Source organism: Rhipicephalus sanguineus, chromosome 1 (assembly GCF_013339695.2).
Source record: "Rhipicephalus sanguineus isolate Rsan-2018 chromosome 1, BIME_Rsan_1.4, whole genome shotgun sequence".
Lineage (NCBI taxonomy): Eukaryota > Metazoa > Arthropoda > Arachnida > Ixodida > Ixodidae > Rhipicephalus > Rhipicephalus sanguineus.
In genome coordinates, this window is record NC_051176.1 from 290042757 (window position 1) to 290069352 (window position 26596).

The window sequence follows — 26596 nt, forward strand, 5'->3', positions numbered from 1 at the left end:
TGCAAATTGCTGACAGCCACCTTGCGCGCTACAGACAATTTTTTGTTTTGTAATTAACTAATTTGTTAATTAGGAAGATTTAACTAATTTGCTAAATATGACTTTAGGCAAGAAATCCTGCTTGCAAAGTTCGAGAGCGTCCTCAAAAACCCCAACTGCATTATTTGCGATAAAGAAAGTCTCACCTATACCATTTTTTCCAAGCTGCAAAGAAAGCCCGCGAAATACAAAAAGAACCACGTGACTAGCGCGCTCGCGCGCCGCGAGAATGCTGCCCTCAGCCGAGGTTTGAGCGAACGAAATCACCTGCGGCCGGGACTCGCCGGCTCCGTTGCAGCGGTAGGCCTATAAGTGGGCGGTGGTTTCTTGGCCCGTTGCCAGCCAGCTGCGCGCGTGACGGTGCAAGTTCTAGCGAGCGCGGGCCAAGAAACCACCTTTAACTTATCGGCCTACCGCTGCAACTGAGACAGCGAGTCGCGGCCGCAGCTGATTTCATTCGCTCAAACCACGGCTGAGGGCAGCATCCTCGCGGCGCGCGAGCGCGCTAGTCACATGGTTCTTTTTGTATTTCGCGGGCTTTCTTTGCAGCTTGGAAAAAATGGTATACGTGAGACTTTCTTTATCGCAAATGACGCGATTGGGGTTTCTGAAGACGCTCTCGAACTTTGCAAGCAGCATTTCTTGCCTAAAGTCAATATTTAGCAAATTAGTTAAATCGTCCTAATTAACAAATTAGTTAATTACAAAACAAAAAATTGTCTGTAGTGCGCAAGGTGGCTGTCAGCAATTTGGAAGTCATTTCACTCGCCTGCCTCTAATATTGTATTTTTTAACCCTTGGCTAAAGATAGCTGGGACACCCTGTATATATATATATATATATATATATATATATATATATATATATATATATATATATATATATGGAGCGAGCGCCACCAACGCCATCTCGTGAGCACTTCACGAACTAGAGGTGGCTACTACAAACAAACAAACGGAGGCTGGACAGACCCACGGCATAAGGAGCTCCGCCCCTAAAAGTCTCTCTCTCTCTCTCTCTGCAGTTTCGCGTAAACAAAAACGATCATAATCATGAAGGGTCTCTGCCTTTCTAGCGCTATATACAGTGAACTAGTACTAGCGCGTGCAACGCAATAACTCGGCCGGCGCGCGCAAATTTCTTCGTCCTTATCTTCATAAAGCTTCGCTCCCCGAACACGTGCACCCGGCGCGCGCTCCCCCGCTGCGCCGATTTCCCCGGTGTGGGATGCATCGTTTTATAACTCGGATAGGCGAGGGAGCGAGTACAGAGAGAGAAAAAGAAAGAGAGAAATAAAGGGAATAAAGAGAAAGAAGAAAGACAGAAAGAAATACACAGATAGAGAAAGAGACAGCAAGAAACAAACACAAAAATGAGACAGAAAAAAGAGAGAGCAAGACAGAGAGAGATAGAGAGAAAGAAAGGGAACAAGGTGAAAAAAGATAGGAAGAGCGAGAAAGAAGGACAAGAGAGAAATAATGAAATAGAAAGAAACAGAGGCAAGAAAGAGGTAGAAAAAAGCAGATAGAAAGAGAGAGAGAGGAAGGAATAAAGAGAAAAAGAAAGGGAAATACGGAAGGCCGCCCAACTTTGCTGTTCCTTCAGGCTTGGCACCACTTATGCTAACTGCCTTCATTTTTTGAAGACAACACCGACTTTAGATCTTTTTCGATGTCGAACACGTCGTGAGTCGCTCAGATTATATCTGGTCCTTGAAATTGCCAAGGAAACTATCTGTATCCACGTCTTCTCAAAACCATATGAAAACCATGTTTTTTGCTATAAAGCTCGCATTTAAAGTAATTTGTCACATTGAACATATATGTGTCCACTGTAGGTGTTGGAAGGACGACGAGGCAGTTGTGGTGCGGGAGGCCAAGCTTTTGGGAGTGTCGGGCTGTTACTTATACCATAGAGTTCCACACATAAAAACATCATGTGTTATAGTCTGCATCAGTGATAAAAAGTAATCTGGCGATCAACTGTGCCAAATGCGGGTGCTCCCCCTCGCTTCCCCCCCCCCCCCCAAAAAAAAAAAGAAAAAGAAAAAGCAGTGGTGCGCAAGTGCAGGAATAAATCTTCAAAACCTTCACAACGATGCGCAAAGGCTCAACGTGTGTTAGCGCCCCTTCGCTAATCTATATATCTGACAAAGCGTATAGCTTTCTCAATGACTAATCTTGATGAATGCATTTGTTTTTATCGTCAGGCTCACGTGCATCGGTTAGGAGCTCCCTCTTCACCTTCCAGCTCCTTTCGTTTACTTGCTATATATTTGTGCAAAGACAATAAATTCATTTGTTGGAGGCGAAAATGTTTGAGGCCCGTGTACTTAGATTTAGGTGCACGTTAAAGAACCCCAGGTGGTCGAAATTTCCGGAGCCCTCCACTACGGCGTCTCTCATAATCATATGGTGGTTTTGGGACGTTAAACCCCAGATATTATTATTATTAATAAATTCATTTGTTGGCGCCCGTCCACGTGTGTTCCTTTCCGTGTTTTCAAGCAGCGCTGTTTTTCTTGATGATGGATTCGTACGACGAGCTCGCATCCAAACCCTTTTAAGTTGATGCAAACAACTGTTTTATTTCCTAAACTATGCACACTATTCTATTTGCTTTACTGTTGCTATTGTTTTATTACTGTATTTGCTTTACTATTGCATCATCTGTCTCACTGGCCAATGCATTAGTCAACTAGGCTTCACCGTCATTTTCGCCAAAGATGGAAGCATTTACACATACCTTGAAGTATCTACATCTGCAATTTATTAACCTCACTTAGGCTTGCAAAACATTACATTTTTTTTTTTTGTGTGTGTGCGCTTGTATAGTAAAGGGGCACTGACAGTGCTGCGAATCTGGTCTTGAGTGTGTACATGGCACAACTCCTTCTTAGAAATGCAGTAGGCTCCCGATAATTCAAACTCGAAGGAACCCCATGATTTTGTTGAATTTCCAGTTCTCATAAATATGACCCGAGGCAATATACCAACTTATGTTGTAATGAAACATTCACAAATACGTGCAAACCGCATTTCCTCGCGCATAACCCGCCCTGCATATAAACCGCACCCCAACTACAAACTGCAAAAAAAAAAAAAACAAAAAAAAACCGCGCAGTCATGAAGCCGCCCTCCTTGCATTACCGTGAAGCAGTGCCCTGAAGCCACCTTGCGCACCAAAACTCGCGTATAACTTTCACTCCCGACTTTATTGCTCCGAATTTTCTGTATAGTTTGTGTTATACGTAAGAAAATATGGTACGTGCCAACGTGGTGACCTCGGAATTCGGGAGATTCGCAAAGCGGGGAGAATTGGCGTGCATTTTACAGCAGAGCTGTTGTGCTCGAGGTTTACCGTGTGTCGTAGATAGAAACTTTTATACTCAATGTCATAGATAGCGATTACCAGTACTGCTGTTAGTCAGCGCGACCATACTAATACTGGCTATATACGAGGCGTACACGCATGTGTAATCAAGAGAGAAAATGTGTTGTGTCCCGTGACAGCTAATAGCCCCATTCCAATCTTGGTACGTTTTTCCGCATGACACCTCTGTACAGCGGCGAAAGCTACTTAAGCGTTCCGCACACGACCAGACAGTTTCTTTTTTCTAAATTAAGTGGCTTTAAGATAAATTGAAAACATACTGGGCCAACCAAAAATTTGGTAGTTTGTTTCCGTTAACCGAAAGCTTGAATTCTCAGAGTTTGAATTATCGCGAGTCTACTGCACTTCTTGATGTGAAGTAGCGTTTATGTCTGTTTTGCATCTTTTGTCCCTGCTCATGTTGCACTTTACCTCACTCCATAAAATGCACTCTTTCTGAAAGATTTGGGCAAAAACAGAGCAGCGCAGTAAGTGCAAAATCCCTTTGTAAGTACATGTGACGACACTTTACAAAAGCAGCCAAGTAATCACATGGGTTCATACAACTTAAACTGCAGTTCTTGGAAAATATTTTATTACCTAAAAGGTGGCCAGTACAAGGCAGATAAACAGTTAAGAATTACAGTCAATACAAGACAGAAGAAAAATTCAGGATGAGCAAGGAGCTACAATTCCAGGGAGAAACAGTTGCATACTGCAGAGACGAGCAGACAGCGAGTGAGCCAACTGGATTGCGCTAGTACATATATATAAAAAAAATTTACACAATGTACATATCTCCTGTTCAAAAGAACACAAGCTTGCCACGATGCAACCCAGGACCAACGCACTCTCCTGATGCGTGTGGCTGGACAGAATGGTGCAGCCTCCAAGACCAGCCCAGCCCAAGTCAGCACTACTTCTTAAGGCCACTGATTGGATAGCTGCCTTGCAGAACATTTGCACATGCATGCGCAGAGCTAATAAGGGGGAGCCACGATGCACCATGCAGCTGCCTACTGGCGTTGCGATTCTGGCGCCCGCTCTGCGTCTTCATCATCGTCATCAGTGTCATGGTGGTGAGTTATCTGGCTTGGGGCCTCCGGGAAGCGCAGGGGCACCTGCATACAATTTTTTTCACGTGAGCATTGACAGAATGCACTAGTTTATTTTACTGGCCACAGTTTGAACAGAAGTGCTTGCCCCCAGCACATCACGTGCTGCCTGAAGGTTCTGATAGGAAAGAAAAGAGAAAACAAACCAGATGGAAGAAAAGAAGCGAGCTTTCACACGTGCTTGCAGCAAGATGCATCCACAACCAAGGCACGAAGGCTCACCTGTTCACCCTTCGAGAACTTCCGTACAGGCTGGTCAGCAGCACTGGGCTTGCAGTACATCTCCCCATCCATTGCACTGTCGCCATTCATTTGGTGGGCTGGGTCCTGCTCATGGTTCACCGTGGACTCGTGTGGCATCTGCACAGGCACCACCAAGTTCATTGATCAACAAAGGCTTATGTCACGCCACTGATACTGCAAATTAATATGCACAGGAGGTTTAAAGAAGTATTAGTCCACAGTAATTTGATACTATGGAGGTGATGTGGTGCACAAAGATAATACGACTACACTTAAACTGCCTAATTGAACTCAAGTATACAAGATGCTTTATATAACCTGAACAATAAAGGTATTTCATTTAAATTCAGGGGATCAATGGCAAATCATTTTCAGTCATCCTTAGTAACTAGTTAAGATCAGTTCTGCAAATTTCTTTAAAAAGGCAGCTGTTTGTGAATATGCAAAAAAAAAGAGAAAACCCCAATGCAGTTGATTTTATAAAGTCAACTATTTATTGCAGAAAAACCCGTGAAATAATATAAGTGAATGATGTAGGCCATATCATAAAAGAATGGCCAGTCTATAATTGTAAACTAAGAAATGTCTGGGGCCTTCATGACATTTCTGAGCTGTAAGCAAGCTAGGAAAAATTAAACCTTGAGGTTTTGCAAGCGATACGATGGCATGATTAAGATGTGTGCCGTAGTTGAGCACTCTAGATTAAATCAATTTTTGGACGTACACTTAAATCTAAAAACATAAACAGGTTCTTTTCTTTTACATTTGACCCAAATCGAAAGGCAGTGGCTGGAGCTGGAATCGATCCTGCGACCTCTAGCTCTGCAGTGCAATACCACAGTCAATGGGCAACCACAGTGGCTCAAACAACTATGTTTGGAACACCTGACCAGTACTACCCATTGCCTCAATTTTCTTCCTCAGTCCTAACAAGGCTCCTCTGTGAACTTGCAGCAGTTGCTTTAAGATATTTCACCACGGCAGGCCCCAAAAACACTCCAATATGACACTACCAGAGTTTGTTCTTCAACCCTTTGTGGGACCAGTGGGTATCATGTACCAGCCTTACACTGCAGCTAGAACAGCTATAACAAAATAGTGCGTACATTCTTGCGTGCTATTTTCATCACTGAATTCTAAACACTTGTGGGAAAAAAGCATTTTAAGGGGAAAGAAAGGCAATAAAATTTGGCAACTATTGTAAAGGATAGCTTTGTTGAGAGCATGTCGCGAGCCGTGAGTGAGTGAGTGAGTCCGGGTGAGTAATATTTCGGCGAGTCTGAGTCCGAGTGAGTCCGGTTGAGAAACATTTCAGTGAGCCCGAGTCTGAGTCTGGTTGAAGAAAATTTCAGCGAGTCTGAGTCCGAGTGAGCCCTAAGCGCAGAACATATTTCTTGCGCGAGTCTGAGTGAGCTCCACACTTTTTCGCCGACCTATGGCTCTATCTAAACAACTTCAGCATTAATATCAGCCTTATGTCGGCTCATGTTTATATGTAGTACAGTGGACTCCCCTTAAACGGAACTCGAAGGGGATCCACAAAACTGTTCCATTTATCAGAAGTTTCATTTAAGCAAGGTACACATATTTCATGAACCAAAAACTTTATTTCGTTTGCATCAACCCTAGCTTACTTATCGGGATGAGTAGGAGAGAAAAAGGAGTGAAGTGTGGTTTGCTTGGCATGCTTGAGCTGCTTCTTCACAAAGTAAGCACCCATGCCTGACAAGCTAGAGAGAAATTCAGGACAACCCTCATGCTCAAAATAGCGCTGCAAAAGTTCAACAGCCTCCTTAGCTGCACTGTCCGGTGGCACCACTGCACTGGGAATGACATCATCACATTCATCGCTGGAGGAAGGTTGATCGTCGGCTTGCACTTCGGCAATCAGTTCCTCAAGCGTCTCCTCGCGACAGGTTTGAACACTTTCATCAATAGTCTCATAGTCCTGTCGTGTGAAGGGGGCAGAGGGCACAGCCTGATTAAATACTGCATCAGCGTCAGCATCAGCCAGGCTTTCCTCTTCATCAGGTAATGGTTCTTGAGCTTGAAAGCCCGCATGGTGGAAGCACCTCTGTATGGTTGTTGCCTGTACTTGCTCCCAGGCGTGGGCCAAAATGTGAATGGCAGCCAACAAATCTACATTGTAGCTCTTGCCAGTGTCTGCACAAAGCAGCATTCGGTGGAGCAGCTGTCTGCGGTAATGAACTTTTATGTTTTGTATTACCCCTTGATCCATTGGCTGGATCACTGCAGTTACATTGGCTGGCAAGAACTCGAGACTGATGGACTTGAGTCCATCAACCTGACCATGGGCAGGACAATTATCCACGATCAAGACAACCTTCCTGCCTTGCCTCGTAAATCTTGCATCTTCCTCCCGTAGCCAGTTTTCAAAAATTGCCATAGTCATCCAGGCTCTTCCGTTAGCATTATACGTAACGGGAAGGTGTCGAACGCCCTTGAAACAACGTGGGTGCTTCGACTTCCCTATTACTAAAAGCTTCAACTTCTCATCACCTGCCATGTTGGCACCCACCAGCACAGTAATGCGATCTTTACTGTGTTTTCCACCACTACAGGCTTCGCCTTTGAAGGCGAGAGTCTTTGACGGAAGCACTTTATAAAAAAGGCCCATCTCATCGACGTTGAAGACGTCTCGCGGCTCATAGTTGTTCAAAATTTCTTGAAGCCGCCCCTGTTGCCAGTCGGTGCAAATGTCTCTATTCACTGCAGCACTCTCACCTGAGATTGCCTTGAAAACAAGGCCGTGGCGTTTCTTGAAGCGACTGAGCCATCCGTCGCTTAAGGCGAAGTTCTCAACACCCATCTGCAGGGCAATCTCTCGCGCCTTCTGCTCCAGAATGGGTCCGCTTATCGGAAAGTTTGAACTCCGCGCACGTTTGAACCAAACGAAAAGAACTTTTTCAAGTTCTTCGTAAGGCGTCGTCCGCATCCGCATCCGCTTAGCGGTGAAGGTTCCATTCTTGACGGCTCCTTCGATTGTCTCTTTGTTCTTCAGGATCCGCGACAGCGTTGACTTCGGGATGTCGAACTTTTTCGCCACCTCTGTCTTGGTCAGGCCGCTTCGGTCGAGCTCCTTTAGAATTTCGAGCTTCTTTTCAAGCGAGAGTGCGTGATGCGGCCGCTTCTTCGCGCTCTCCATCGTGCCGAAATATCCGTAAGTAGTCACGCAAGTAGGCCTAACGCAGCTAACAGCCCCTGCTGCTACTGCTGCAGCACAAGCCAATATGGCTACTGGATTGGCTTGTCTGGCTATGGCGTTGACTATACATTCCATGGTTGTGAGACTACTTTTGTTATGGGCAAGTCTGTGTTGTGTTTAGCGTTTGTGCCGTTTAACCGTAGGTGACCAATAAGTAGTGTTTCGATTAACCGAAGAATTTTACTGTGCCGAACCTATAAATCCAGCCAAATGATCCTATTTAATTCCGTTAATAAGGCATTTTCGTTTAACCGAGTTTCGTTTATTGGGAGTCCACTGTACTCCTGTCGATTCGCACATACTTCAAACCACTAGTGTTCATACGCCAGCTCAATATTTATTGATCAGGCATGAGTCATGGAGGGGAGTGTTTTTGCCCAAAACTAAACTCCAGCTAGTTTAGTTTTTGGTGTTCATGTGTTGGGCGACATCTATTGTAACATCTTGTTGTATTGTATTGTATGTAACATCCGATTATGCTACTGCATGCCTGGGATAGCGAAGGTGCAATTTCACACACTACCTCTTCATGAGACCTGCCGACCAGTCAGGTGCCTCTAGCTCTCCCAGGTGTGAAAAACACTATTGCTACATTTTTATGAGGAATAAAATAAAAATAAAGAGGAAGCAAACAATAACATGCCCACTAGAGCTAAGTGCATGGCACCATAGGTCGGCAAACTCACTCATGAGCCGACTCACTCAGACTCGGATCGAGCCGTGAGTCTGAGTGAGCCTAGGTGAGTAATATTTTGGTGAGCCCGAGTCCGAGCGAGTCCGTTTCAGCAAAATTTTGGTGAGCGAGTCCGAGTGAGTCTGGTTGAGAAAAATTTCGGTGAGCCAGAGTCGGAGTGAGCCCTAAGCACCAAATATATTTCATGAGAGTCTGAGTGAGCTCCACATTTTTGCCAACCTATGCATGGCACTAAGTCAAAGGTCTGCTTCGATGACTTTTGGCCGCATCTTTTCAATAACAAAACATAGCATGATTTTAACAGGCCAGCTACAGAACGTTCCCACATGTGGAAGATGGCCAACACAAATGTGCAAATTTCACCTTCAAATAAATTCAAGGCCTAGTTACATAACTGCCGGCATAAAAAGTGTCACCGAAGGCAGAGCAACATGAACAGTGGGCAACAGGATGCATACAATGTCTGCCTTTACAAGAGTTTTCAAACACTGCAGGCGAAAGAAAAATTTCCTCATTGACTGCACGCAGCTCAAGATCAAGGAACGCACGGTACACCTGTTTATGCAAACTGCACACTGCATATGCAAACCAGTGCACGTTAACCATGTACAGTTTCCCTAAATATTGAAACGAGGAGCCAGGCTGCAAAGGAAGTTTGGGTTCCCATGAATTTCCTGCTTTAGAAACTTGTGGACACAACATGGTTCTCTTTAGGGCTGTATCTGAGGATATTTATTGGTATGTCCTTTGAAATGGCGTAGCGACAGTCAGCTAGCCCGTTTTTCGGTTAATTAGGGTTTACTATATCACAGCTAGCATTTCCCATCTCCTTGACAGTTTCTTTCTCGATTATATATATATATATATATATATATATATATATATATATATATATATATATAATACCTTGCAACAAACTCCGGTTCGGTTTAATGCCTCTGCTACCTAGTGAATGTTTCCATCCACTGTCAAATCTCTGTCACTGCAAGGTGATCTTTTTGAACAAGGCTGAGTCAATATCTCAACATTCCACTGCACTGTGCCAATGCTTCTGGACTTTTTCTAAAACAGAAACATGCCTCATCCTGCTGCAAATATTAGCTCTGGCATGATTTCCTCCTCAGGCAGTCTGGTTGGACCTCAAGTAGCAAGGAACTGCTCTTTTAATTGTATAGACTGTACCTCAATTTCTTCCATGCCGTATGTGAAAATCTGCATGGCCTTTTTGTTTCCATTGATTGCCTCTCGCTTCAGTGAGTTCTTCATCACTCTAGGTTGTATTTAGTCTTAATTACACTGTAAACTTTTTGGCTGTTCCATCACTCCTTGTCCATGCCTTTGAGATATACATAATTGCCTTTTAGCCAACAATTTTTACTGATCAGTGTTCCAGTCTTCCTTCAAAACTAATTTTGCTCTGTGCTTATCTCAGTTCAACAGAAGCCTCTCACTCCCTCCATTGCACTTCTTTTAGCTGCTTCCTTTCAGTGACCTCTTTGGCATTAAGCAGTTATGTAATGACAGTAAGATGACTTTTAATGAGTAAAAATGAATTTTTTTTACAAATACTGAAAGTGATGTGTGTATTATAAGAAAAATGCAAGAATGTAAACGTGAACAAGAAATGCCCACTTGCGCCACAAGGTGCTGCAAACAATTCGTGAACTGCATTCAAACTGTTACATATTCAATACTTTTTGTCATGCAAATGACAAGATATTGGTATATCAATACTTGTAAGGTTTTGTATATCGGCCAGACAGGGCCCTGAATTATTCAGAGGCAAAGGAGCATCAGTATAACGTAAAACAAAAATAAGAAAAAAAAGCTGTTTCACGCTATCTAGGCATTGAGTGCCAGAAGTGTGGCTACGTCTCATTCTTTGAAAACACTGCTATTCTCACGAGGGCCTAAACCAAAATTGAAGTGTACAAATATGAAGAAACAAAAGAACAATGCATGACCATACACCTTCATTGGCATTATAAAAAAAATACGATTACTAGAGTAATCTTCAACTTTTCCAAGCAGGCTGCGATTACAGTGCTAAACATGCCAGTTCTTGGACTTGTATCTCCACATATATTGTCTTTGTTTTCATATAAAACAAAATAAAATGATAAACTTCTAGTTGAAAGCTAGTGCTGTGTGTAAGTGTCACCTTTAGCATTAACTTTCTAACAATGCAACTGGATCACCGCATCCAGTTGCATTGCGCTGTGCCTATTAGAAAAGTCCCAAGGAAACTAAAATAATTTGCAGGAAAATTCTACAGAGTTGCTGTATATGCATGTATGCATACCTGTGTGGACACAAATACGCAGTATTCAGTAGTGTGCCAGCTATGCAATACCAGCCCTTACAAATTATATGCAGGTACAGAATTTGTATTTATTCCAAAGTTTGGACAAGCTAATTTATCTTATGATACTATGCACTGCATAGTTTTAATAGATATAGCTTACCAGCATTGGAGGAGCCCGGAACATGTAGCTGAATGGGTAATACATAAGGTTGACAAAGGTAAAAGCATAGATGTCAGCATAGCGGCAGATCTGGTTGGCAAAGAAAGTCTGCCGAGAACCTGAAAGAGATGAAGTATGAGAAAACCGTGGACCCCAAACAACGCAGGCAAAAAGAAAGAAAGCTCCTCTATGCTCACCACTGCGGAACATGCTACCGAGAATACCATAGCACATGTCCAACTCGTGAGAGGTTTCCTGAATAAAGAATAGGACAGCAAATGCATGTCGCACATAGTAACAAGCCATACAAAGCGACCAATATGTGCACTTACTCGTATAGACTGACGCAGCTTGCCAATGTCAGGCACATCTGTTGAACTGCTGTCCAAGTTCCTTTACAAACAAGAAAAAAAAAAGAATTATGCGCCATTACGTCAAAACTACTGTCAGGAACAGAAAACCAGTGGCGACACTAACTTGTAAATATCGCCCAGGCAAATGTCAAGCTCCTGTAGCTTCTCGAACAATGTCCACTGGGAAATGCTGACATGAATTTCCTTGGCCAGCTCGGGAATCATAAGGAAGGTGCGCCAGCCACGCGTCTTTTTGGATTTCAGAATGTCTCCGTAGATGTGGTCACCAATGTAAAGGACATCTTTCCCTTTAGCTCCTACAAACTCTGTGAAGACATCACAGCTGCCTGCAAAGATCGTACAAAACAATCACTATATTTGTTCCATGAAGAGCAATAAAGGGACACTCGACATTTCATTCAGTATAAAATGTTTGATAGTAGTACCTAACCTTTGTTTTAAGCGTGGACTACATCACAAAAATGGACCAGTTTTTCTATGCTACTAATACATATGTGAATTCTTATCAGAAATAACAATTCAGATATCAAAAATGCATTTAGCTCAAGACAGCTTCACAAGAAAATGAAGCTTCTGTCCATGTGTCTGCAGATATAAGGATAACCACAGGGTAAACAACAAAGATGCATATAGCACCGAGCATCAGCTGTATGTATAAGGCAAAGAATGCTGCACCTACAGCTATAGACATGAGCGGACATGTAGAGCATGCAATAATATGGCAGCATCATGTAGGCTTTGCCCAAGCTCTTAGAATACTTGCTCTTGTAACAAAGCCTCGCCAATCCCAAAAATCTCAAATTCCACAATCTTGCAAGGCACTGCCCATCAGTTACTGTCTCATTAATAAAGCAGAGCAAGTAAAACTCAAGTACTGGCCAAGTTAAGTAACTATAAATGTAGTACGCGGTGCACCATAATGAAAGGGAGCACGAGATTTATATTCTACAGTAACATTATTTGACCTTATGACAGATCATAAAAGTGCTATGAAGCAGAGTGTTCATAACATGAACTGTTGAGCAAGCATAAGTAAGCAAACTTAAATTTTGCATTTCCAGAGGCATTACCACTTGAACACAGAATGGCTGAACTGGAATTCTACAACACTGCCAGCAAGAAGTGGCGGAGCTGTATCTTGAGAAGCATGTGGCACTTCACAGCGATTCACAGAAATATGGTAAAAACAACATGGCACGAAAGAAATAAAGCAAAGGCAATAAGGATCAAGGAAGAATAACAGGTGGAAGATTGCAGAATTGGAGTGCATGAACAATCAGCACGAATTCACCTAGTAGCAAATAAACAGGCACAATGTAGTTGAAAGTGGAAAATATGAAGAACTCATGTAATTTGCATGATGTACAGAATAAGTTCTTTGTTTATTCAGGCCACCATCGCAGGAAAAACACGGAGGAATGTGCGATTGCAAGTTTAAACAAAAGCTAGAAGGGCAATGCACATGAGCGCTCCTCCAGCTGCACCAAACAAAAATGGGGATTTATCCAGCACATGTGCACTTCCACAGTTTCCCCACTGTTGAACACACATTTGCTTGATATTGAAGTATTGAAATATTCGAATGACAAAGATAACCTCATAGCCAACAGTACCTATGCATTCATTTTTATTTCTCTCCCTATACTTCCCTCACACTGGCTTTGTATTCATCAAACCAGTTGTTGAAACTCATTTTGAGCATTTAGTCCAAGGCTCCTCGGGCTCCCATGTCATATTATATTAGCCATTTTATGCAATCCAAAGTTTTGGGAGGGGGGGAGGCATTGAACACCCCCACTCCCCGTTTTGGCTTCACCAATAAAACATGCACCTTGTCAAACATTGGCAGATTCTGCAACAGGCGGAGGCATCACTTACAGGAGGACAGGGGGCAATTTACATGAAGATCGATGCTGCCTAACAATCTTTTTACTGTGCCTAAGTGAACTTTTCATACAAAGCAAAAGCTAAAACACTTATGTATGTAGTATATAACTGCAGAATTCTGGCTACAGTTAATATTTTTATTCACTGTCTCTAAGATTCACAACATGATCCTCAATATTTTCTTCCGAGGCTTCAGATGAAAGCAACATCTGCATAATACAGCTCACCTCCAGAGTAGACCTGACCAAGTTGCAGTGGCCCAATGTGGCTGCCAATTCGAAGAGCCCCTGTACTCTGTTGGATCAAAGCAATCCTAATTAGTTAATAAAACAAAGAAATGCTTTGCTCACTTTACGTTTACTTCTAGTAGTGTCATTACACTCACCGTGTCCACTTGACGCAAAATTGTACCCTCGCCGAAGAACAAGGGCTTTCGTGCATCGACAACTATGTAGTCGAAGTACGACTCCCAGGTACGCTGAAATGACATTCCCAGGTTTAATACTGACAAATTTATTACTTAGGCAAGCACCAGGATAAGACTACACAAAAATGTACCTAAAGACTTACGTTCTTTGTACTTGGGAAGTCAAACAGGTACTGCATAACTTTCTGCAAAAGAGAGATGAATGTAAGACGGTATACAACTGCTGGCACTTACAACTACTAATTGTAAGACAGAAGAGCTTGAGAACTCTAACATACAGCTGTGTATGCATAGTCACTGTTGGTCAGCAGGAAGAGCTTCTTGTCATGTGCACGCATCCTAAAAACAAAATGGCATAGCACAATAATGAAGGTTTAAATGGTAACTACTGAGCTTCATGAAAGTACAGTGCAACTATAAATCAAGGTTTACTGAGCCATTGCAAAACACTGGATTACATTGAAGAAGCTATACTGAGACAGTTAAATTAAGAAAAATTCACAGTTTCCTAATGCAAGGTCATAAATTGGATGTAAACACTAATTTAGGTATTAGAAGAAAAAAAATTTCATAGCAAAAAGTTCACATTCCAGGCTTCCACATATAATGCACCACTGAATGGATACATGGTAATAAGTTGTGTGAAGGAACAAGGTTAGAAAGCAATATAGAAGAGTCAAATTGCATATTTCTTGCTAAAAAAAAATGTATGCCAAATTACAAAACCATTTCAACAAATGTTCTGTATTCACTGGCAACGTAGGCCATAGAAAACTTCGACAAGTAGTTATGGTCAGAAATAACGCAATTGCAATTCCACAAAGTGGGAGCACTAGAGAATTAGTACAACTGTACAGGAATGGAAAGAAAGTAGTACGGCATTAAGGACCAGAGTTGTACGTAACGCATTACAAGTAATTGATTGCTTGTAATCAATTAAATTTTCGTGTAATTTTGTAATATAATCTTACTTTTTGGAAACTAACATTCCGGGTAATAAAATTACATTTTCTTGTATAATTGATTACCGGTAGGGGTGTGCGAATATTCGAAAGTTTCGAATATTCGTCTAATATTACATTTGAAATATTTGTATTCGATTCGAAAATCGTGTATTCGAAAAGTTTCGAATATTTGATAACTTCGAATATTCGAAAAATTCGAATATGCGATTCGATTATCATGCATAAAATATCTCGTCTTCCATATTTCTGCTGCGTTCGTATAGCTAAAAACGTTGCCGAGAGGAGCGATACACATCTTAAGGACACGGAGGCACGATATCTGCCTGCGACGAGCGCCCCAATACGTATGATTTATTGCTGGTGCACCTCCGACGTGCAGCGCTGTTGGCGATCATGTAACCGTACATTTTCAATATTATACGGCCGTAACGTGCCGCACTACCACTCATTTACTATGAGGGACCACTTCTGAAGAAAGACAGTCACCTATGTGACTGGTGGCGGACTGTAGGCACCTTCATATACCCCAGTCTGGCAAAGCTTTGCCTCATGTACCTCCCTATACCAGCCACTTCTGTTCCAAGCAAGCGTGCCTTTTCAGTGGCAGGGGGGGGGTGTCTCTGTTAGAAGGGAGCGTGCCCGATCATGTGGAGCAACTCATATTTCTTCATGATAACATCTAGTCATTACTTTCATTGTGCCGTGATATTTGCTTGCGTTTTGACGTGCATTGTGCTAGCCTGGACATTGTGTTCTGGAGATAGCAGTGTATATTTTGTTGCCAGTCAGGCTGTTAATGTTTTTTTTTTTTCAAATAGCTACATGTTAAATTAAATATTGTTACTGTGGAGACATTTTTCCTTTGATATTCGATATTCGATTCGATTCGTATTAGAAAAATTTGATAATCGCACACCCCCAATTACCGGTAATCTATTTTTTTTTCCAAAATCAAGTTGTAAGCAGTCTTCTACAGCAGCTCTCGTCAAGAAAAATATGTGGCCTCTCTCCAGGGACCCCACGTCCTGTCAGACGGTGGGTTCCTACAGAGCCTATTTTTCCACCTTTTCCTTGGTCTTACCTGCAACGCCTTATTTGAGCGCCAGTAACAGTGAAGCACTGCACTACGAACTGGTGCACAAGGTGTTCCTACGTTATATAATACCGCTCTTCCCTCCAGCGCATTAACTGAGAGAGTGTTCAGTGTAGCAGCTGACCTCTTAACAAGAAAACATGGATGAATTAGCGATGACAACCTTGAAAAACAACTCCTGTTGAAAGTGAACGTGCAACATATCACAGAAGCCGCAGTAAGCCTCCGAAGCCTTCATGTCAGCCTCCAGCATTCTCTCTACCATACAAGCCACAGGAGTTCTTTGTAGTTTGCGTAAACTTGTGTTATCGTGTTACAGCAATAAAACTTGGAAGGAAAGTAATGCAAAAGTGATCAATTACATTTCTGTAATTGCTCATTTACTTTTCTGGGGCTGTAATTGACCACTGTAATCAAATGTTAAACGAAGAAATTGTAGTTGTACATGTTACAGAAAATAAGTAATTGATTACAAGTCTAAGACACACTTGCAACTTATTTCATCACAACAACAAAAACGGGTGATATTAAAGATTCAGTTACTATGCGATGGTCAAGGACAACTTGAAGGTCTCAAACTTGTTTTCCTGACTATAATCAGGCATGTATACCGCTGAGTACAGTTGACTCAGTGCTACTGGAAACAACTTCAAGGTCAGTAGGGCACCATGGTTTCACAAGTCGGATGCACAGAATGCACTGCTCAAACTATTTTCTCCAGTTTTTAAAAAAAAAAATAACTTCAAAGAGCACTGAAAGTTTTCTCAACTTCCCATTCCTTGTGCATCCAAAGTTCTAGATCTCAGTTCATCCTGAGTCATTACCACTTCATGGCTTATTACAATTAAGCTACACTTGTCATTCGGTTGTCAGCCACTTCCTGAATGATATGGACCATCAAAGGGCAGTTTTTTCTTCACAACATAGACAGTTGTAGTTTTTCCATTGTCTGCACTTTTATTAAGATTTTTGCACTAGACAGCAGCCAGGTAAAGCAATTTTTGGCAGACATGGGACAGGCCCGAGCACCTTGGTTCCATTTCTCAAAAAAAGTAATTGAGCCCTTGAAGGGTTAAATGAAGGTCCTCGACCTCAAAACTCAAGGAAAAAAAATACCAGGGAGCCTCACTATACCTTAAATAAATTACCACAAGTGTTTTTCATGAACCAGTCTCCGATTTATTTCAAAGAGGTCTACGTGTCGTGATGACATTACAAAGATAGCCACATGGCCAGTAGCAGGACATTTGCAACATATTGGTACTCCATCAGTTTTTGTCACCAGTTACATCGGTCACTCATATTGGGACCCTGTGTAGCAACATAACACACTACCAAGCAAGACTGAGGAAGTGGCATAATGTCCCAATATCCTGCTTCCAGGTGATCACTTACACTTATAACATCGCAAAACATGCACCTCCAGGAAAATGATACATGCTATTGTATAGAAAAGCCGTTGCTGGCCAGTATTTTTTCAATGGCTTCAAGGTCCAGATACTTCAGTTGGGCACTTTTGAGCTAGAAGAGTCAATTTTCACTAAAAAAATGCACTGGTAAGCTTTCACGTACGTATGTTTACCGAAAAAAGGGTGTTTAGATAAACAGCTACAGCAGTACACCAGATCCAAAAATAAAACAAAAATATTACCTATCAAGTAGCAGTGGTAGCCGCTCATCTTTTTCCAAGTATTTGTCAAGGTTGTTGATGGTCTCAGTCTTAAGTTGACCCTGGAAGCAAAGAATAATGCAGAAAATCACTTTGAACAATCCCAAAGCCACAGCTCATTGCAATACATAAAAACCAGCTTGCAATGAAAAAAACTGAAGAAAAAGAAGCTAGCTGTAACCAAGAGGCCCTTTCCATCCTTTCACACCCTCAACCACAATGGCTTTCTGTTTCCTGCTTCTGTGATGGGGATTACGTGTTAATTTCAGCCCAAAACTATCTTTAGGCCTTTGTTTTCCAAGGGTGCCAACAGTGACTGTTGCCGTAAAATTACTCTGTACAGTGTATAAATTCTGCAGTCACTCAAGTCAGTCTGCGTAATTTAAAAGGCTTCAAACACTACAAGAAATCAAGAACCAGTGGTGCTCATGTTAGCACCTGTACACTTCTTCAATTCATTAAATTTCATTTGACATATTAACGCGATAGTGTTAAAGAGCCTGTGTTGCAGAAAATACAGTGTTAGTATTGGTGGCATTGTCCGCAAGAAAAAAATCTTGATGGATGCAAAGAATACAAATTAGGGTTCAAGCCTGAATTGAACCTATGGTTTAAAGCTGCCCACCCATTACAAAAAGCTCAACCATAATAAGTTATCATCATCATCAGCCACAACAAAGTGCGAGCTATGTAGGTGCGTATATTGCCTTACAGATGCATAGTGGGCACTCCACTACTGCACTTGCAGTAGGCACCCTAGGAGAGCTTACAACCGCGAATCATGCACACAGATGTTCCTAACAGCACGGCTGAGGTGTCCACTGAGAAGCAAAGTATGACAAGCAAATGAGAAAGTGATGCAAACAGTGCCCGATAACGTTACCGTGTTCCACTTTTAACCCTTTCAGATGTTACTTATGAAGAATTGTGTACCAATGTGTCAAATTCACACATTATTCCAAGGCACTCAATATTCTATTGCAACAAAAATAACGTCATATGTTTATCTGCGCATTTTCAAGTAATTAATCTTAATTAAATTGTATTTAAAGGTCTATTTATTCTGAAGTCATACGTGTTCTGTTTTCACATAAAAATAAAATAAAATCCCCGGCTAAAAATATTATGCAATTTCGCTTTCTGTTCATTATGTTCATTTTGAGCAAACAAAAATGATACTTTTGATGTGGCTCGCGAAAAGAAGTCTGTTGAATGACTCGTCTAGCATGGTAGTGCATTCAGAAAAGTGATCCTATGTAGCACATTCAGAAAAGTTATCAGTACATAGAAGTTAAATGAAGACATTTATTATGCAAGGTTCAAATCATCCAAAGCTCATTGCACTTTGCTCTTTCCTAGCCACTCGTCAACACAACTAGCAAAAACAAGTTGTGTACAAAAATGTGTACAAAGCACCTTAAAAGGTTAAAGGCGAAGCTTAAGTGTCCAAGTTTTCGCTTCATTTGAATAGGGGAAAAAGAAAAGAAAAAGAAGATAGGAGAAAGTGAAGAGCGAACGTTAGGTGGTCTTGTGCCTTTAGCCAAAAGAATTTAGTCATTACATGCATCAATGAAACACTTACGTGCACCTGTAACAATTGCAGAGACACTCATGAAGTTTCACTAAACAGGTGTGCAGCAACTGTACCACAGAGCAGAACCAGTGATTAATTACTTTCCCTTCATTATAAATATAAGAAAATTTTATGGAAGCTCACATAAGTGTGAATGTTATCCACAGCCCCGCGGACATCTTGAAAGATAGACTTGTATGACATGAACAAGCTGCCAATTTTCACTCCCGTCTTGGTTCTGAAAAAGAGCGAAAAGAAAATACAATTTTGAAAAGTGTTTTTGGCTGGAGGCAACTATCAAGATGCTGAAAACACTCCAACACACACTATCATACTTACAGAACCTGCTACCCCCCCCCCCCCCCAAAAAAAAAAAATGCTTTCACAATGCTTTCACACAATGCTTTCATTTGACTAATGGTACTCTTAACTGAACATTGACAAAAGGGTTTTTTAACAAAATTCTGCTTTATGTTACTTCTGTGAATGAAAGAAATAAAAATCCTGGGGTTTTACGTGCCACATATGTTTACAGACAAGGATATTAGTAATACTGCTTTATAAATCTCCTTTACTGTGACAATAAGTAAGCAGTAGAATTGTTAATCAGGAAACTTCTACATAAGTACTCCAGATAACACCGCTAAGAAAGAGTACATGTCAATAAAATGCCTAAGATATCCTCACTTAATAAAACAAACTGCAGCCCTACTTCAATTGCACTTCAGCATCCAACAGAACTTGCCTAATTCAAACGAGATTAAAAGAAGCACTTTTAACAAATTTGCAACTAACCAGAAAGCATTAGGATGCGGGCTTGCCGCTTACACATGCTGAAATGCAGAGAAGCACCTATAGATATTAAAACAAGGAGAATCTCGGTGTTTACTTCTTGATTTTGCCCCCACACTTTTATGCACTTCTTGTACTGTAACAACAAACCTCCGGACCACACTTCTAGAAAGCATACCTATCAATCAGCTTCCAGTAATAAGACCACTTAATTTTGTATCCTAGCCACCGTTTGCAACTAGAACACATCACAAAGCAAAAAACAGTTTGTTGTACAGTATTTTACAAACTGTTACAGCAAAGAGCTTAGAGAAATCGATAAAACACTTCAATTACTGAAGTTTTAGAAAAATAAGCAAACTCACGGGATATACTGTGGAGCCGTGGAGAAGAAATCAACAAGGCAGGCAAGTAGGTAGGTTTCTGATGAACAGAAATAAAAAAAGGGCATCATAACCAGAAATTGAAATTGTTGCATTAGAACATGCTTTGCAATGCAGACTTCAAAATAAAAAAAGCCTATGCCTCTGGCACTATATAGAAGAAAGAATAGACTGACTAGACGTTATATCTAGGGGTGTGCGAATATTCGAAATTTCGAATATTTTTCGAATAGTGCTTGCTATTCGATTCGGACTGGAATTTTACTATTCGAACTTCCCAAAGACATGTACAGTCAACGACAGATTGAAAGTGACCCCTTCAGATACGCTTCACCACATTACACTCTCGTATTGCGGCAAAGCTGCCTTTCAAGCTCCGTTACGGTCGAACTTTGCCAAAAGACAACGTCCGATTGGAAGTGGTCCCTAGATTTTTTAGTATGCTTCACCTCATCACACTCCAGTATTGCGGCAAAGCTGCCTTTCAAGCTCCGTTACGGTCGAACTTTGCCAAAAGACAACGTCCGATTGGAAGTGGTCCCTAGATTTTTTAGTATGCTTCACCTCATCACACCCCAGTATTGCGGCAAAGCTGCCTTTCAAGCTCCGTTACGGTCGAACTTTGCCAAAAGACAACGTCCGATTGGAAGTGGTTCCGAGATTTTCAGTATGCTTCACCTCATCACACACCGGTATTGCGGCAAAGCTGCCTTTCAAGCTCTGCTACGGTCGCAAATGTATTTAAAACATCAGCATTTCTACATCTGGTGCCCTCACAACAGCACAACTTTGCTGTCATATGCGATGTGAGGCGTTTCATGCAACAGTATTACCCCATGCTAAACACAAATGTCTTTAATCTTACCTGGCAAATTGAAGAGTGTGTTGAGCACAAATACCCTAGACTCATCAAGCTTGATGAACTTGTTAGGGTAAATCTTGTAAATCTCGCCCCTGGTAACACGCAAAAAATTTTTTCAATCAGCCAGGCTGAAGGCAATGGCATAAATCATAAGAACCTGTATACTCACGTCTTGAGAAATTGGAAGCCATGACAGCAGACCAATATGTTTCCATAGGGGTCAACTTTGAGAAGATTGCCATATTGAGAATCGAACCAGAGGCCCCTGCACATAGTACATAAAAGAAATATGAAATTAAAATTTGACTAGCTCTGTTAAAGTGACAGGAACATTGAAGGGTTTGAAAATGCAGAGAATTTGTTTGAACACCAGCATTTTGGTGTATGTACAGGAAGTGGGGCTTTGTGCCATGCAATTTATTCACCTAACAGTTAGTTAAAACTCAAGAAGTTGCTAGCAAAGAAATGCTGGCCATGACTGCCTCAAACAACAGCAAGCAGTGATACTGAAGGAAAGCTTGTGCATGGGGGTCCGGAGGGGGGTGCAAGGGGGGGGCAGCTGCCCCCCTTGGAATTTCGGATAATATTTTTCTATGCAGTTGCGATAAGCTACACAGCTTAATTAGCACACTCAGGTTCTGGCCTTCAGGTTTGCCATTCAATTTCGCGCCTTACAAACTACTGACTAATCTTGCCTGTCATGTCAGTGTCACGGCAGTTAAAAAAAGGCTGCCAGTGCTGAATGCCCCACCCCAACCCCCCTCCCTTGCGTATGCACCCCCCTGCAAAAAGTTCTGCGGACGCCCTTGAGCTTGTGATAGATGTGAGCGTAGTAGCACTGCTACTTTATGAACACCAGCACAAAAAGATGGGCTTATGACAAGTCCGAGGTAGCTGTAGGAGAAAGCTGAACTGCTTCATACTAGTCATGATCAATCAATGTGCACATATTTTTCAAGGGACACTGAACCACCACTATCACTTGGCAAGAAAACACACCTCACAGTGAGAAATAAGAATGAGCTTTGACCCCCTCAGCCAAATTTTTTAAGTCATGGCGTTCACAAGCAGAGTGCAAACTTTACCTTTTTTAAGCAGAAGCCTGCACACACCCATTTCGAGGGTGCTGCCGGCTGTCCTTTGAAGTAAGCAAGCAGATTTAAGAATGGCAGCCATTGGCTGATGGCCGAGATGAAGCAAACGTGATGATTTAGATATGCATGCTATTCCTATTGTTACTGTTTAAATTAACTGATGGAGTTAATTAAACAGGCAAAAATAACTGAACATATGCACTTTGAGTTTCTATATAAGTTGCATGTTTCCAGCAGAAACTGATTTGACATCTGCTTACGCTCAGTCATGCCCACCCATGTAAGAATGAAATGTAGAACTGTAGGCAAGGTGGGAATGGAGGATGTAGAGGGGAGGGGATGAGAAATGTAAACATTTTGTTTGTAATATCCCTCATACTTGGTCTCTTTAAAAGAAGATATTTAAGTACGGTAATATATACGCTGGACAGCAGTTCATTCATTGCCAGGTATTCTTGAGATTTCAAAGAAAGGCGGTTGAGTGCATCTTTAAGTTTCACCACTTCAGCCAAAGCAAATAAGGACCTTCCTGCATCCCTAGTTCATATGCTACAGCAGCTATTACCGTATTGACTCTACTGTAACGAGGCCACGATTGTAACGCGAGGGGCGACTTGTCATTGCATCCAGGAAGAAAAAAACAGTAGTTTCGGTATTCGATTTGATGAGAGGGTTGACTTTAGGTAGTAAAAATCTGGGAAAAAACTCGCGTTACATTTGAGTAAATACAGTATTGCTAACTTGCTTCACTATTGTGAAGCCCTGCCTTGTATGCTACAGTATGAAGCAGCACACTAGCAGAGATATTTTAGTGATACACAAGAAATGCAGTCTCAATTGAAATAATGTGTCATGTGACCACAAACAGAGTAATGTTGGAAGTACTATGCCATAGTTGCAGTTGGCAATGTTTATCTGTTCTGCTACTGTGCAAAAGCTCAGAGGGCTTGGGACCCCAACATTATCGAAGCAGGGAGAAGCTCACTACCACAAAGGCACTACAAGTATTACGCTACCTTAACTTTGGCATGTTAATGTAACTCTCTAGCTCAAAAAAAAACACAGTAAATGTACAGCACTCTAGGCAAATGCCACCACGTTCTGGCTACCTGTCAATCTCTGACATGCTAACTGCAGTGCAGTATGTAATCCTGGAAACAAAAGTCTTCAGGACACACTGTAAATGGCAAATGCAAATTTCTGCTCTGTTAATACATGACCCATTGAAATTAATGGACAGCTGTGTAGGTCACAGAAACTACTGCAGGCTGAAACTTGGAGGCTATGTTCTCAGACTAAGTCAGACCGCAGCCTTTTCGCAAATCTCGGTGTGTTGAATACTCTTGTCCCCGACTATACATGCATGCATGCACACACAACAGAAGCCTTCGCTGAATTTGTCCAATAACGATCTGTACATAGGCGTGCACAGTGTCCCGCATTAGGAGGGGACAGCATAGCCTGACATCGGCGCCTCCACCCTCCCTGCATGCCTGTGCCTTTGGTTCCCATCACAAAGAAAGAAGAAAAAGAAGAAAGCCCTTTTCTTCTTTTTCAGTGTTACGCAGAAACATAGGTGGCCATCTCCAGTGTAAAGAAGACATGAAGAGTACAGCCTGCATAGGAGAATGTAACAGGAGCTAACAATAGTGGCACAGTGCCAAAAGGAACTATGGGCAGGAAGGATTCCACAAGGTGTTTTAGTTCTTGCAAAGCCGTGTCAACCTTTTGTCTTACATTTGTGGCAAGCCAATCCCAAATGTGGACGCAGAACGTTTTCAGGCTCATCGTCGTCATTTCAACGGCGATCTGTGAGCTTGTATGTGCTGCTTGCAAACTTAATAAACCATGTATGCATACCCCAACCCTCCCGAGGCCCTCCTGGGCTCACTAGTACACAGGCCTAGTACCGTAATTAAAAATCTCCAGACCAGAATAGTAACAAATGTGATCACTATAACAGCAACAGAACTTGATAACAGAGGAAGGAATTTCACAATAAGCACAACTGGCACTGCTGGAATGGAGCCTTGCAACCACAGTCACACAGACAGCTATAAATAGAATGTGGGATGTCAACAGCACCTGCGTTAACATTTAATAACTGGAGTGCAAAGGGTTAGGAATTAGTCATCTGAGAAATGTTAACAACCAAATGCCAAAATACATGCTCATTCGAGCAACCTTAATACACAACAATCACATCCTTAGCAGATGCCCATGTGTTATGTCACTATGCCTGATGGCTCACCATCAGGCAAGCATGAAGTGACCGAGCAACCTTATCAAGTGGCAACTGTGATCCGTCCCTTTAAACATAAAGTCATGTCTAAGTAGCATCTGTGTGACAGTTTATTGTTGCCTTTGGTGGTTCAGTTTTGCTTTTCCAGAACCAGTTATGAACTTTCAAATCTTGAAATACGATCAACAGTCTCAATCACTTACTTAGAACGATTTTCATAATATTAATTACCTGTAACTACTACAAGTCATTTTAAAATGTATGCTTCTGTTGCAAAAGTGATAATATTGCTTGATAATAATCGCAGCTTTCATATATTCATGGAATTTTGAACACATCTCCTGAAATACTAACAATAATAATATCTGGGGTTTAACGTCCCAAAACCACAATATGATTATGAGAGACGCCGTAGTGGAGGGCTTCGAAAATTTCGACCACCTGGGGTTCTTTAAATCTAAGTACACGGGCCTCAAACATTGTCGCCTCCATCGAAAATGCAGCCGCCGCGGCCGTCCTGAAATGCTAAGTACTACATATGTACAGCTAAGCATATATATGCACTGTCTAGCTAAGAAATGTTTGCGTTCACGCAAAGCCTCACCTAATGGGGAAGGTTGAGTCATACTGGAACTGCTTGAGCTCTGCAGGGTAGCCAATGGAAAGCAGCTGGTCGACTAGAAGATGAAACTGGAAGGCTTCGTAGTCGGGAGACTTGTACTCTGCGAGTGAAAAATGCCGTCAAACGTCCTCGCGGACACCTCGAGCGGCGGAAAAAAAAAAAAAAAGCAACTCACGAGCAATGGTATAATCCATGTCGAAGCCAAAGAACTTAATCTTGTCTAGGTGAAGACTTCGGTTGACAAAAATCCTGAAATTACATTACACGGCATTGATATCGCCTCTGAATAAGCTACACTGACCGACGGAAATATTTACTGACCTGTGAAGCGGTGCCCGGTAATACTTTCTGGGAGCGTTTGACGAGCCACCATCGTCGATGGCTGCTGCTGGCATGCCGTCGGTTAGTGTTTGCGACGCCCTGTGAACCTGGAAAAAATGACACATTCATTTACTCAGCAGTGGACGCGAGCAGCACCGCTGCGAATCCCTAGCCCGTGGCACATCAAGCCAAAATCGCGCGCGATTCGAGCAGGGCTAAATGCGGTGCATTCGGAAGGGCCATTTCCGCAACCTGTTCAGTCAAGGCCGGCACAGGGAACCGCGCGGCCTACAAATCGCACGGAAGGCCTCCAGCTGGTGCAGCCTTCATCGGCACGAAATTTTGCTGCCGCCCGTGGGATGGGGTCTATAACAGCGGCAACCGCCGCGATAAGAAGCGTCGGGGGTTGCGGACTCGACGGCGCGCGCTCGGTAGCACGTAGCGCGCACCTCGTCTTCAGCGGCGCGAAGCTCGGCCGCCATGAAAGGGACTTCGCAAAAGCGATCCTTCCGTAAGAAGCTATCGCCGTCGTCCGCACAACCGAGCATGTCAACAAGTCTCCCGCGCTGGGGCGCGCCACGAGTCAAAGGCTCTCGCGCTCGGCCCGTTGCCGGCGAAGAGAAAGAGGAGCTTACGCGAGGCATCTTGGACGGCTCGACTACACTGCCAATGTGAAGCAGCCAGCCGAATCACGATCGCCGCCCTGGCTTATCAGTCGCGAAGAAATTGCAGCGAGCGGGAGGAGAGGGTAAGAGCAGTAGCTTTCCTTCCGGGAATGTCCCCCCGTCGCCGGCGCTTATCAGCCGCGCGACAGCCTTTGGCACGGATTGTCACAATCGTCGTGTCGCGCTTGCGTCCGCCACAGAGCTTGTCTGACGCAATCATCTCATCCTGTGCTCGTCTCGAAGGTCCATCGGCCAGCAACCCGCACAACACAGGGTAGCGGTCGAGCTCGTTCAAGAAGTCAAGGTGGCAGGCCCACGTTGTGGGTTAACCCTTCCTACTTAATCTGACACGGGGCTTATGTACGCGTACTATGGTAATGTCCATTATATTAACGTCCTGGACAAGCAGCGCCCAACTCTGAACTCGGCAATACACAAGGAAACAACTTCATTGTTGGCAGCTCAACGGTGCT

The 26596-nt window shown here is 42.6% G+C and overlaps 2 protein-coding genes across 2 annotated transcripts; both read right to left on the reverse strand.

The window, feature by feature from the left end:
- Positions 1-3993: 3993 nt before the first annotated feature.
- Positions 3994-26042, reverse strand: LOC119379237 (cytosolic purine 5'-nucleotidase). The gene is made up of 19 exons (XM_037648471.2): positions 25908-26042; positions 25459-25565; positions 25313-25386; positions 25120-25237; positions 21349-21444; positions 21183-21271; positions 20300-20357; positions 19287-19380; positions 17552-17631; positions 14121-14181; positions 13986-14027; positions 13801-13893; positions 13643-13709; positions 11632-11854; positions 11487-11547; positions 11352-11409; positions 11155-11273; positions 4749-4886; positions 3994-4532 (listed from the first exon to the last, which is right to left on the reverse strand). Exons 1-19 carry the CDS (start codon positions 26004-26006, stop codon positions 4428-4430), a joined length of 1782 nt encoding a protein of 593 aa, XP_037504399.1. The 5' UTR covers positions 26007-26042; the 3' UTR covers positions 3994-4427.
- On the reverse strand, positions 6273-8270 carry LOC125756886 (tigger transposable element-derived protein 4-like). Its single transcript, XM_049411910.1, has one exon. It carries the CDS (start codon positions 8068-8070, stop codon positions 6400-6402), a length of 1671 nt encoding a protein of 556 aa, XP_049267867.1. The 5' UTR covers positions 8071-8270; the 3' UTR covers positions 6273-6399.
- Positions 26043-26596: the final 554 nt, after the last annotated feature.